Source organism: Vulpes lagopus, chromosome 8 (genome assembly GCF_018345385.1).
Source record: "Vulpes lagopus strain Blue_001 chromosome 8, ASM1834538v1, whole genome shotgun sequence".
NCBI lineage: Eukaryota > Metazoa > Chordata > Mammalia > Carnivora > Canidae > Vulpes > Vulpes lagopus.
Genome location: NC_054831.1, coordinates 32509997 through 32523310, shown reverse-complemented (window position 1 = coordinate 32523310; position 13314 = coordinate 32509997). Strand labels below are relative to the sequence as shown.

At 35.9% G+C, this 13314-nt stretch overlaps 1 protein-coding gene across 2 annotated transcripts in view; it reads right to left on the bottom strand.

The window, feature by feature from the left end:
- RNF17 (ring finger protein 17) overlaps window positions 1-13084 on the bottom strand; it is a 117088-nt gene extending 104004 nt beyond the window's left edge. For both annotated transcript variants that reach the window (XM_041767209.1, XM_041767210.1), the window contains exons 1-3: window positions 12955-13084; window positions 10120-10214; window positions 5470-5561 (exon numbers count right to left, since the gene is read on the bottom strand). In XM_041767209.1, coding sequence (XP_041623143.1) covers window positions 5470-5561; window positions 10120-10214; window positions 12955-13084 — 317 coding nt within the window. The remainder of the gene's footprint in view (window positions 1-5469; window positions 5562-10119; window positions 10215-12954) is intronic.
- Window positions 13085-13314: the final 230 nt, after the last annotated feature.

Sequence of the window (13314 nt, the reverse complement as noted above, 5' to 3'; positions counted from 1 at the left end):
GGACATCCTTGTCTTGTTCCTGATCTTAGGGGAAAGGCTCCCAGTGTTTCCCCATTGAGAATGATATTTTCTGTGGGCTTTTCGTAGATGGCTTTTAAGATGCCGAGGAATGTTCCCTCTATCCCTACACACTCAAGAGTTTTGATCAGGAATGGATGCTGTATTTTGTCAAATGTTTTCTCTGCATCTATTGAGAGGATCATATGGTTCTTGGTTTTTCTCTTGCTGATATGATCAATCACATTGATTGCTTTATGAGTGTTGAACCAGCCTTGCATCCCGGGGATAAATCCCACTTGGTCATGGTGAATAATCTTCTTAATGTACTGTTGGGTCCTATTGGCTAGTATCTTGTTGAGAATATTTGCATCTGTGTTCATCAGCGATATTGGTCTATAATTCTCCTTTTTGGTGGGGTCTTTTTCTGGTTTTGGAATTAAGGTGATGCTGGCCTCATAGAATGAGTTTGGAAGTATTCCATCTCTTTCTATCTTTCCGAACAGCTTTAGTAGAATAGGGATGGTTTCTTCTTTAAACATTTGATAGAATTCCTCTGGGTAGCCATCTAGCCCTGGACGTTTGTGTCTTGAGAGGTTTTTGATGACTGCTTCAATTTCCTCCCTGGTTATCGGCCTGTTCAGGTTTTCTATTTCTTCCTGTTCCAGTTTTGGTAATTTGTGGTTTTCCAGAAATGCATCCAAGTCTTCTAGATTACCTAATTTATTGGCATATAGCTGCTCATAATAAGTTTTTAAAATCATTTGTATTTCCTTGGTGTTGGCGGTGATCTCTCCTTTCTCATTCATGATTTTATTAATTTGAGTCTTTTCTCTCTTATTTTTAATAAGGCTGGCTAATGGTTTATCTATCTTATTAATTCTTTCAAAGAACCAACTCCTGGTTTTGTTAATCTGTTCAACAGTTCCTCTGGTCTCTAATTCATTGAGTTCTGCTCGAATCTTTATTAACTCTCTTCTTCTGCTCGGTGTAGGATCTATTTGCTGTTTTTTTCTCCAGCTCCTTTAGGTGCAAGGTTAGCTTTTGTATTTGAGATCTCTCCAGTTTTTGGATGGATGCTTGTATTGCGATGTATTTCCCCCTCAGGACTGCTTTTGCTGTATCCCAAAGATTTTGAACAGTTGTATCTTCATTCTCATTCATTTCTATGAATCTTTTTAATTCTTCCCTAATTTCCTGGTTGACCCTTTCATCTTTTAGCAGGATGGTCCTTAACCTCCATGTTTTTGAAATCCTTCCAAACTTCTTCTTGTTATTTAGTTCTAGTTTCAAAGCATTATGGTCTGAAAATATGCAGGGGATGATCCCAATCTTTTGGTATCAGTTAAGACCTGATTTGTGACCCAGTATGCGGTCTATTTGGAGAAAGTTCCATGTGCACTTAAGAAGAATGTGTATTCAGTTGTGTTTGGATGTAAAGTCATATAAATATCTGTGAAATCCATCTGGTCCAGTGTATCATTTAAAGCTCTTGTTTCCTTGGAGATGTTGTGCTTAGGAGACCTGACAATTGTAGAAAGCTCTATATTCAAGTCACCAAGTATAAGTGTTTTATTATCTAAGCATGTCTTAACTTTGGTTATTATTTGATTGATATAGTTGGCAGCTCCCACATTCAGGGCATAAATATTCATGATTGTTAGGTCCTCTTGTTGGATAGATCCTTTAAGTATGATATAGTGTCCTTCTTCATCTCTTATCATATATAGTCTTTGGGATAAACTTTAATTTATCTGATATAAAGATGGCTATCCCTGCTTTCTTTTGAGGACCATTTGAATGGTAAATAGTTCTCCAACCTTTTATATTCAGGCTGTAGGTGTCCTTATGTCTAAAATGGGTCTCTTGTAAACAGCAAATAGATGAGTCTTGCTTTTTTATCCAGTCTGAAACCCTGCACCTTTTGATGGGGTCATTAAGCCCATTCACGTTCAGAGCTACTATTGAAAGATATGAATTTAGTGTCATCATGATACCTATTCAGTCCCTGTTTCTGTGGATTGTTTCCTTGGACTTCCTCTTTCTTTTACAGGGTCCCCCTTAATATTTCTTGTAGAGCTGGTTTGGTGATCACATATTCTTTCAGTTTCTGACTATCTTGGAAGCTCTTTAACTCTCCTTCTATTCTGAATGAGAGCCTTGCTGGATGAAGTATTCTTGGCTGCATGTTCTTCTCATTTAGGACCCTGAATATATCTTGCCAGCCCTTTCTGGCCTGCCAGGTCTCTGTGGAGAGGTCTGCTGTTATTCTAATGCTTCTCCCCATAAGAAGAATTCTTGTCTCTTGCTGCTTTAAGGATCTTCTCTTTATCTTTGGAATTTGCAAGTTTCACTATTAAATGTCGAGGTGTTGAGCAGTTTTTGATTTAGGGGTGTATCTTTCTATCTCCTGGGTCTGAATGTCTGTTTCCCTTCCCAAGTTAGGGAAGTTCTCAGCTTTATTTGTTCAAATACAGTTTCTGGACCTCTGTCTCTTTCGGCGCCCTCGGGAACCCCAATTAGACGTAGATTTTTCCTTCTGAGGGTGTCATTTATTTCCCTTAACCTATCCTCATGATCTTTTTTCTTTTTTTCCTCAGTTTCCTTCCTTGCCATCAACTTGTCTTCTATGTCACTCACTCTTTCTTCTACCTCGTTAACCCTTGTTAGGACCTTCAGTTTGGATTGCATCTCATTTAATTGATTTTTAATTTCAGCCTGATTAGATCTAAATTCTACAGTCATGAAGTCTCTTGAATTCTTTATGCTTTTTTCTAGAGCCACCAGTAGCTTTATAATTGTGCTTCTGAATTGGCTTTCTGACACTGAATTGTAATCCAAATTTTCTAACTCTGTGGGAGAGAGACTGTTTCTGATTTTTTTGTGGTGGGTTTTTCCTTCTAGTCATTTTGCTCAGTGCAGAGTGACCAAAAACAAGTTGTACTTGATAGAAGTGCAAACTTTTCTCACTGTAGCATTCCAGCTGTTGTCTCTTTAAATCTCAGACTGAATTCATAGGTTTTCAGGATGATTTGAAAGTTATCTAGGTAAGGTGGTGGGGACAGGTGACTTGGGGACCTTACTCTTCTGCCATCTTGCCCCACCTCCTAAACAACTATTTTAAACCAAACTCTATTGAAATTAGGGAACAGGAGCTTCTAACATAAGTATACTTGACATGGAAAAAATTTTAAAAACGAGTAATTTGGAAAATAATGGGTATTTCAGATGGATTCATCTACTTATGAAAGTGAAATCTCACTTTATAACCACACTAGATATTATATATATTTAGACAAGAACACAATCAGGTTTAAGTTGTGTAAGGCTTAAATAAGCAGAAAATTGCACATACAAGTGCAGACCTCTAGATTCTCTTGGGGGAATAAAAACAAGAATAAGATTGGCAACACTGGGTTGGTCTTAATACACAGCAATAACTGGCTGGAGCTGAAAAGGAGCCACCTCCTTTGGAGAGGGTGAACCTTCTTTCATCTGCCACAATTCATACCACTCATTGTTTAAACTGTACCTTATCCAGTAAGTCATCTGCTGGACTCCTGTAGGTACTCAAATCTGTTGACTGACTTACATGGAGCCAAAGAGATTTCTAAAGATTTATTCTAATCATTTAATACAGAGCTTATGGAGGAAATGTCTGGTGTAATACAAATATAGGGATTATCATTCAATTAAGTCTGAGTTCCACTGGTTCTGTCAATAACCAGTTGCCAGACTTTAGCTAAGTGGCTTATTACCTAAAGAGAACTGTAACTATTCTTTCAGTTTCTAAGCATCCATTTTAAGTGTGGAAAGAGAAGCTGTAGCAGTAATGTGAAAAGCCACTGAATTTTAATCTAAAAATTTTTTGGAATTTAGGTAGGCAATGAAGAAGCATGGAGCAGGGAGTAGGGAAGTGCTAAGGAGGTAGTCAAAAGGAATAAATTAATGGGGTAGGAGAAATGGAAGATAAATTATGGATATGGAAGATATTGTGGAAATTATAGTCTGCATGCAGCACGCAAATTAAAGGAGATATGAGGAAATGGGGTGATTTACAGATGCTCAGAGCCATTAACAAAACTGAAAGGTTTCAAATGAGATTGTTCCTTGAAAGTCTCCCATATCTCCCACATAATTTATTACTATATTAAATATGCTTTAAAAAGTTAAGGCTACACAAAAATATAATTGTCTTCTGAGTAGGGCCTCAATGAATTAATCAAAAGTTTCTTTAACTCTTATAAAGTTGCAAAGTAAAACTATATATTTTTTTACTATTATCCATCCATCCCATAGCCAACTCTAAATTTAAATTTACCTAGGACTGAAACACGATTTCAGAAAAACCATAGCAAATGTCAAAACATCATAGTAATTCATCTAACAAGCGCTTATTACATATTTATTGTGTCTAACACCAGAAATGTAGAAAGCAGTAAAATGTGGTCTATGCCCTTACAGGGGCTTGCTTACAGACTAGCAGAAGGAGACATATATAAATAAATAAGTGCAATAAAATATAACACAGATGCTGGTTTCTAGCTGTGATAGTTTAAAAAAAAAGTCTGCATTACTAATTCAAAAAGAGCTTTATTAATATATACATATACAAAGTCCTATTAAAGAAAGGAAAAATGAATAAAAGAATCCCAAAATTATCACTTTTCTTTTTATCAATCCAGTCACCTCACAAACCACCTCTTTCCAAAGTACTCTACTGCATCATGCTCATGATACTCTTGAGAATCAATACCTTTTTTTTTTAATTTTTATTTATTATTTATGATAGTCACACAGAGAGAGAGAGAGAGAGAGAGGCAGAGAGACACAGGCAGAGGGAGAAGCAGGCTCCATGCACTGGGAGCCCGACGTGGGATTTGATCCTGGGTCTCCAGGGTCTCCAGGATTGCGCCCTGGGCCAAAGGCAGGCGCCAAACTGCTGCACCACCCAGGGATCCCAGAATCAATACCTTTCTTAAGCTACACCTTACTCTTAGCCAGCACCAATAACTTATGCTGGAATGACCTTCTCAGCTTTATCTTGCATTTTCCCTCATTTAAATTAAGGACAAACTAATGCTTCTTTAGGAGCTGGATTCTCCATTTCATTAACAGATAAATTATAAAAGAGCACTCTATAATAGAAGATATAGGCTTCCAGAATAATAAGTCACTGGAATAAGAAGTACAGATTAGGGAATATAATCAACAATATTGTAATAGTGTATGGTGAAAGATGGTAGCTACACTTGTGGTGAGCACAGCATAACATACAGAGAAGATGAATCACTATGGTGTATACCTGAAAATAATGTAAACTACACTTAAAATTTATAAAATAAAGAGCATTCTATAAACAATGGGCTAGAAACATTGATCTCTGAATAACATCTTATCAATGGTGCTAAAATTATCCTTTCAGAATACAGTGAGCTTCAAATACTAAAATAAAGTACACACAGAACATACTTTTTTGGCTGCAGTTTTTCCATAAAAGAATCTTCTTTAATACATCCATCTGTTGGGTAGTATCCTTGTCTCATATTTATAGTTGTAGCAACCTTAGGACAAAATAAGAATAAAAACAAAGTCATTCAATGAATTGTTTACCCAGGATTCAAACAACTAATGTGCCATTCAGAGATAAAGTTAATTCTTTTTAAATCAAAGAAAAACTGTACATGTATGATGCTCTTACCCTATTTTAATTTTTGAAGAAATCTAATTTGGCAACTATTAAATAGAACATTAATTAAAACATTCTACCACCATTCTCAAGGAAATACTTGTAATAATACTTTAAAAATCTATAAAATTTTCACAATGACATCTCAAGTTATGTTTAAAAATGTTCACAATGACATCTTAAATTATGTTCAAAACTTAGGAATAAATTTAATAAGAAAAATAGAAGTTCTAAGAAAAGAAAACCAAATAATTTATTGGGACCACATAACAAAAAGAGAATAAATGGAGAATCATATCAAGTTCCTAGGGACAAAGATTTAATATCCTAAAATACATCTAATATAAAATACAAAAATTTTAATGCAATTCTACAGTTCATATGAAAGTATACTATGGAAAAATTATAAAAATTTTAACATACCATTCAGTAGAGATTTATCCCATCTGATAATGAAGCTAATATAGTTAAAATACTAGGGTACTGGGACAATAAATGAGTAGAATAGAGCCACATATATATGGGAACTTAATACAGAAGACAAAGGGTATTTCAACTAAAACAGAGGAAGGGTTATTCAATACAGTATGAGAAAGGCAACTAATCATTCTAAAGAATAAAGTTACACACCCACCTGACATCATAGAAAATAGATTACAATATGATTAAATATATATATATATATCTTTAACATGATACAAATATGGAAAATAATACATAACTGAGATGGGAAGGTCTGCCTAATCAAAGAAAGCCTAGAAAACATGAAGAAAGGGGGAAAATAACTAAAAAAAATATTCTGAATGGCTAAAATTAAAAGTGAAAGACTAGAATAGTTAAGATATACAGGACAAAGTATGAATATCCCTACCACATGAAGTATTCTTACAAATTAGGTAAAAGACAATTCAAAAGGAAAATGCGCAAAGGATTTGAAGAGATCTACTAAAGATAAGGAAGCTGATAAGACAACATGTGAAAGTGCTCAATTTCACTAGTAATCAGGGAATTGCAGTTTCAAGCAAGGAGATTCCTACTTCTTGCCCATCAAATTGCCAAACATAAAAATAAATATGACAAATTCAAACATGGATTTCATTTTAGAGTTAGAAATTAACAGAACTTGCTCACAAAATTTTTTTCATCGGAGTGGTTTTGAGGATTATATAAAGATATAGCAAAAAATTTTGAAAACCATCAAATGTTTTTAGTTAAGGGATCAGTTAAGAATTAGAGCACTTATGTACAATGTTTATTTTTTTAATGTACAATGTTTATTATGTAGACATTAAATTGTAAGAAAAAGTAATTGTAGGATACTAGCCAATGTTTAAAAGTCAGCTAAGTTCACCTAATATACATTAGGCATATTAATTATTTGTTATTTAATGTGAACTCAATTTTGAGTTAAAAATGCATCTTTTTTCTTCTGTGTAGTACTATCAACTGATCTAATTTAAAATTGCACATACGAAACTTTTAAAAAAAGCAACTCTAGAAGACTCAGGAAAATACGTTAACGTTAATGTTGCTAAGAAAAATAAAGCAGACTACTAAATGTTACAGCCTCCCATTTAAATATACTTTTTTGGTGAAGGAGAGGATATTCTGTCAAGGTTTTAAGTATAACATACCAAAGATGGTCATGCATTATTAATTAGGGGGAAAGTGTTACTTTTAACCAATCACATTGGACCAAATGCTATTTTTAAGAATGCCCCCCAAAAATTGGGGGCTAAAACCTTAATTTCTATATGCCTATTCATTTATCCCCCTTTGTTTTGGCATTTCACAGTAAGAGATTAATGTTACCAACAACAGATTTAATATAGAACATCTCTTCCAAAAAATTTAAGAAAATATTAAATACAATGGACTTAAAAGATTCTTAACATGTTGTATACAAAATTAAGGTTCTCTCCCCAACCCTCACAGCTTGTCATCTAAGTTTTTCCTGGTGGTTTTTCTGCTTGTTTTTGTTAACTGCTAATGAAAAAATGTGGTCAAGTTTAGACAGATATGTTTAGTAAGGCTTCCTCATCCAAGATTATACAAGTATACTCTAGTTTACATTTTAATTCACATGTTTAAAACATTTTCAATCCACATGGGATTTTAATATATATTACCTATTGTTTAGATTCCCTCTTCGCATGGTATATTTTGGACTCAGGTCCAAAAAATCAGTATCAGTATTTCTGGAATAATATCTAAGTATGATCCTCTGAACAAAATCTGCCATTTTGCTATGCAAAATGCAGAATGGCTATTATTTAGTAACAATATCAATCAAAAGCACAGATGTTCTCAAAGACCCTACAACTACAAAAGATAAAGACTGACAGATAAATCCATATTCACCCAACCTGAGAAGAACAAAGTATATCCATTAATTCTGAATGGAATCATTTATGCTTAAATTTGAAATAAACAACATTATGTACGTCCTCAACATTAAAGATAATTACAAACATAAGTCTAGTGTGAATATAGGTATTAAATCTTTTTAGAAAGGAGCACATAATATAAAAATAATAAACTACATTACTGAAATATTCTATAAATTCATTGTAATTTAGACTATTCTATTTGCTCTTATTTCAAATAAATATTACATAACAGCAAAAATCCTAAATTTTAAAAATAAAAGAGTGGTAACAACTTTAGTAAGGTTTCTTGAAGGGACTCCCTTAAACAGTGATCAGCAGAGGTGCCTAGATAGCTCAGTCAGTTAAATGTCTGCCTTTGGTTCAGGTCATGATCTCTGGGGCCTGGGACTGAGCCCCACATTGGCTCCCTGCTCATGGGGGAGCCTAAGTCTCCCACTCCCCCAATCCCCACTCATGTGCCCTCCCGATCTCTCTCTTTCTCAAATAAATCTTTTAAAAAAAATAGTGAACAGCTTTAGTGTATCTAAAGTATCCAATTAGAGTCCCTTGTCAATTCCCTGGGCTAATAGGGAGAGAGGAGGGAAGGATAAGACAAGTCACAGATCTCCCAAAGAGTCAGACCTAGTCAAAATGATACAAAAGATGTATCACAACTCTAAATCAAAACCAGTATTTGTATACATACCATAGGCATTTGTATGGATGTTTTCAAAAATAATACAAGTATGATGATTTAAGACCACTGAACATGAAATCATTTGCCAAAAATGGTAAAAGTTACTATTGTAATAAATTTGTCTGTTTTTTGGGGTATTAGAACAGGATAGGTACAGAGACAGTTCTACCTTCCTGCTTATTCCCCTTTCCTTATTCTCTACCCACCACAAGTCCTGATTGGTCAGGGATCTTCCATTACAACCACAGGAGACTAGGCCCCCCCCCCTTTGTTTTAACTATGTAGTCAAGCCACATCTGAGGAATCCACGGAACAAAAAAAAGAAAAAAAAATACAAGAGAAGGGAATCTTCCATAATAAAGGACACTATTTGTAAAGTATGTAATTCCAAAACAGACATCTTTTAATATATAAATGCTTCTGCTATAATAAAACCTTAACAAATTCATATGTGTGCATATGTATTTTTACCATGTTTAACCTACAAACCAATTAATCCACACCTAAATAATCATGGGTCAATTATAATACTCATTTTAATGGTCCTGAAGCCTGTAGAAGAACTTCTAAATAATTCAAATTTGACTCAAATCCTATAAGAAAAGCGGGTATTGTTTCCTTCTCACAAATGAGAGAATTCAGGCTTAGTGTGACAGAACAAGGATGGCATTCCAGGTCTTCTGCCCCTGTACTGTTTCTCACTGACACAGCAGACAATGGATACATACAAATCCTCATCATCTGATATCTCAAGTGGAATATTAAAAATTTAGAGATTAAGATAATTTTTCAGGGACATGCTATAGAAATTGAACTACATTTGTATTTGTAGCAAATGCAAAGGATGTTCATTAAATTTTACTTTAAATCTTTGATCTGTTCTCATTATTATGGGTCTATAGAGCAACTGTATTTTTTTAGTGCCTCTGAAGCTAACTTTAGGCCACTGTTTTCCTTCTCTTTTTAAACTACGGCATCCCTACAAATGTAGATTTGATGACACACAAAGATTGAGGGTCAGGGGAGTTCGAAATTTCTTTGCATGGTATTGGTGTGGTAAAGAAGTGTGTGGATTTAAAAGGAATATACTTCATTAAAAATAAAAAAGAGGCAATTTTCCACAGAAGTCTCTAAAGAGTCAAAAAATATGTAGGCTGATTAGTATAGAACTTCAACTCAGTACTCTTCTTGATCATTCTGAGCAATTACACAATAAATCAGAAAAGCTTTATCTCTTGTTAAGCTTTTTTGCTTTAAGAGCAACAAAAATGAAAGTTTTTAGGTTCTAACTAGAAGTATGTTTTCTAACATTTTTACCTTTAACATTAGGTTGTAATGTATTGAAGATGAAAGATGATAAAACTTACCTCACAATCAGGGCATATAATTGTGCTGTATTCTTCAGTTATTAACAAGCACAGTTCACAAAAAGCATGTCCACACTGAAGTTCATGGTGGTGACCTATTGATGAAATTCTGTTGTGAATTAAACTTTTAACATTTTGTTAGCACTGAATGTGAAGCACTAATCAGAGAGGAAAGTTTAAGAGGACTCTCAAGTATGGGAAAAGATGTCAAGTTTCATTAGAAATGTAGGAATTAGGAGCGCCTGGTTAATCAGCTGCCTTCAGCTCAGGTCATGCTCCTACAGGCCTGGAATCAAGTCCCATATCAGGCTCCCTGCTCAGTGCAGAGTCTGCTTCTCCCTTTCTTTCTCTCCCTCTGCCTTTCCCCCTGCTCGTGCTCGTGCTCTCAAATAAATAAATAAATAAATAAATAAAATCTTTAAAAATACCCCAAAGAAATGTAGGAATTATTAAACAAAAGTCAGGAGAAACTATGTTAAGTGAGAAGGAAAAAAAAATATCAAAAACCAGGCAGTACTATGTAATATTGTTTGCATTAACTTGGCATTTGGTGCCTATAAAACTTTGAATTTGCCATATCTTATAATCATACAAAATGCTCTGACATACTTCACTTGATGTTTGTAAATATCTCAGCTAAGTAAGCTTGGGAAGGTTATATTCAGCTTAGAAATGAATAAACATTTTGGTGATATGGGTAAGTAAATGGTATAATCCAGACTCCAGCCTAGTTCTCTTTCCTTTCCTTTTTATTTTTTTTTTTTTCTTTCCTTTCCTTTTTAAATTTTATTTTTTTAAATTATTTTTAAAGGTTTTATTTATTCATGAGAGAGAGAGAGAGAGAGAGAGGCAGAAGCATAAGTAGAGGGAGAAGCAGGCTCCAGGCAGGGAGCCTGATGTGAGACTCTATCCCGGGACTCCAGGATCACACCCTGGGCCGAAGGCAGGCATTAAACCACTGAGCCACCCAAGGATCTCCTCAGTTCTCTTTCCAAGTCCCAAATTCTTTCTACTTGATCCTATTGCCTCTACTAATTTATATTTCCAATCCTGTGAAGACAGTAAGAAGGGAAGATATGAGACACTGGCAAGACCCTTCTCTGGCAAGGAGAAAAGTCAGACGCTACTACTGTCACACATACACAATGACCCATATAAAGATCACTGTCACAAACCTAGCATTTATGAGGAGAAATATCATAATCTTGAATGAAAACCTAGTATCAAGATTTTAATGCTCTAAGTAGAATTTGAAGTTTATTGTAATGAACATATTTAAGTATGTAACTTAAAAAATTGTCACTTTAAAACACTTTGCAAGAAAAAAGGAAAACTATTAAATGTCATCTTTTATTGGCAAAAAAATTAGTGTTCTTGCTGATCTGTAAGAAATACATTATTTTGATCAAAAAGCTTTAGTTTTCAAGCCAGTGAAATATCTGACTTGCTTATGACCAAGCTAAATTTTAAAGTTCTACTTTGGGGATCCCTGGGTGGCTCAGCAGTTTGGCGCCTGCCTTTGGCCCAGGGCGCAATCCTGGAGTCCCGGATCAAGTCCCGCATCGGGATCCCTGCATGGAGCCTGTTTCTCCCTCTGCCTGTGTCTCTGCCTCTCTATCAAGAATGAATAAATAAATAAATCTTAAAAAAAATAAAGTTCTACTTAAATTCCAGAGATATTACCAAAGAAATAAAAATTATCTAGCTGTTTTATCTTTATAAGATTTCTGATACTGTTCAAATCTAATTTGTGGTGAATAGCTTACAAAGCACTTTCACAATTTTATATGCATTAGCACCAATCTAGAGTATTTCTGAACATGGTAATACAAATATATGGAAAAATCAGAGTGGTTTTTAAAAATCCTGTTCTAAAAAAAAAATTCTGTTGTAAACAACTTACTTCATTCAAACAATAGAGATTTTCTATATAACAGCAGTGATTTAAGAAAAAGATAGGAGAAACTTGGCTCTCCACCCTAAAACACAACCAATTAACTTTCTCTACAAAGGTTCATGTCTCTTGGAGGGACTGAGGAAATTAACAACTTTCACTTCGAAAGTATAAACATTAACCAGTTGCAGGGGTAGTAATAGGACTTCAGCAGCTGCAGTTAGAAATTCAACAACTCTTGGTCGGAGACTCAGCACTCTAAGGCATTTTAAATTAAAGTAACTTGAATGTGCTTTCACTTGAGTAGATTCTAAATTAGATCAATAGGACTTCAGTGGATTTTCCCCCTTGACTACAAAGAAAAACACATGACGCACAGAAGGAACGAATTGTTTCTCAAATTAGGTCTTAAGCCAAACTGAGCAATAATGCCTCCCTCCCAATCCCAAACATCTGTTTTTAATCCAGATTTTAAAGTCGTCTGCTTGTTACTCTCACAACAAAAACTACACAAGAAAATCAAATTCTATTACTTCTGGATCACAAGACAATGTGCTACATTTTTAATCTACTCTTTCACAAACCCCTGAACCTTTCGAAATAGTGCTCAAGAGAGCTCATACACCATCCCCTAAAAGAATCAATGAAAAGAGAGAAGCAGGTGCAAAGCAGAGAGAGCTTTGGGGAGGCACGAAGCCCACTCAACCGACCGCAGTGGGTGTCTCTGCTGCCCTGAGGGTAGCCCTGAGAGATGAGATAGTTGTTCCCGTCCAATCTTGCTACAACCGAACAGCCCCGGACACTGCAGCTCCCTCGGCTCTCAGTCCTTAGGTAGGCCTCGCTCACTCTCCACACCCAGCAGCCTGACGGGGATGGAGCTGGTGAAGGGCAGGTGGCCAAAGCGGGGCAGGGCCCGAGGGGCTCACCCTCAACGTCCTCACCGGAAACTCTGGACACCCTTCTTCCACACTGAGTGCACTGAATCTCAGCAGCACCCCAGGGCCGACTCTTCTTCCCCATCTGCCGATAGGAAGACAGGGTGAACCAAGCCGTGGAACCTTCTGCGGCCATGTCTGCCCCTTTAGGCTCCGAGGGCCAGTACCACGTGCCAGTCCCGGCATCCTTCATGGCAGCCACCAATCATCAGAGGCTGGCGGCTCCCAGTAGCCAATCAGAGGTGAGCCCCGCCTCCACTGCAGGCTGCCCTCGTGCCCTCCGGGGGCGGGGCTGGGTATTTGCGGTTTGCCTCGCACTGCGCAGGTTCAGAAAGGACGCCGCGGGGTGGGGAAACTTTTTACTTT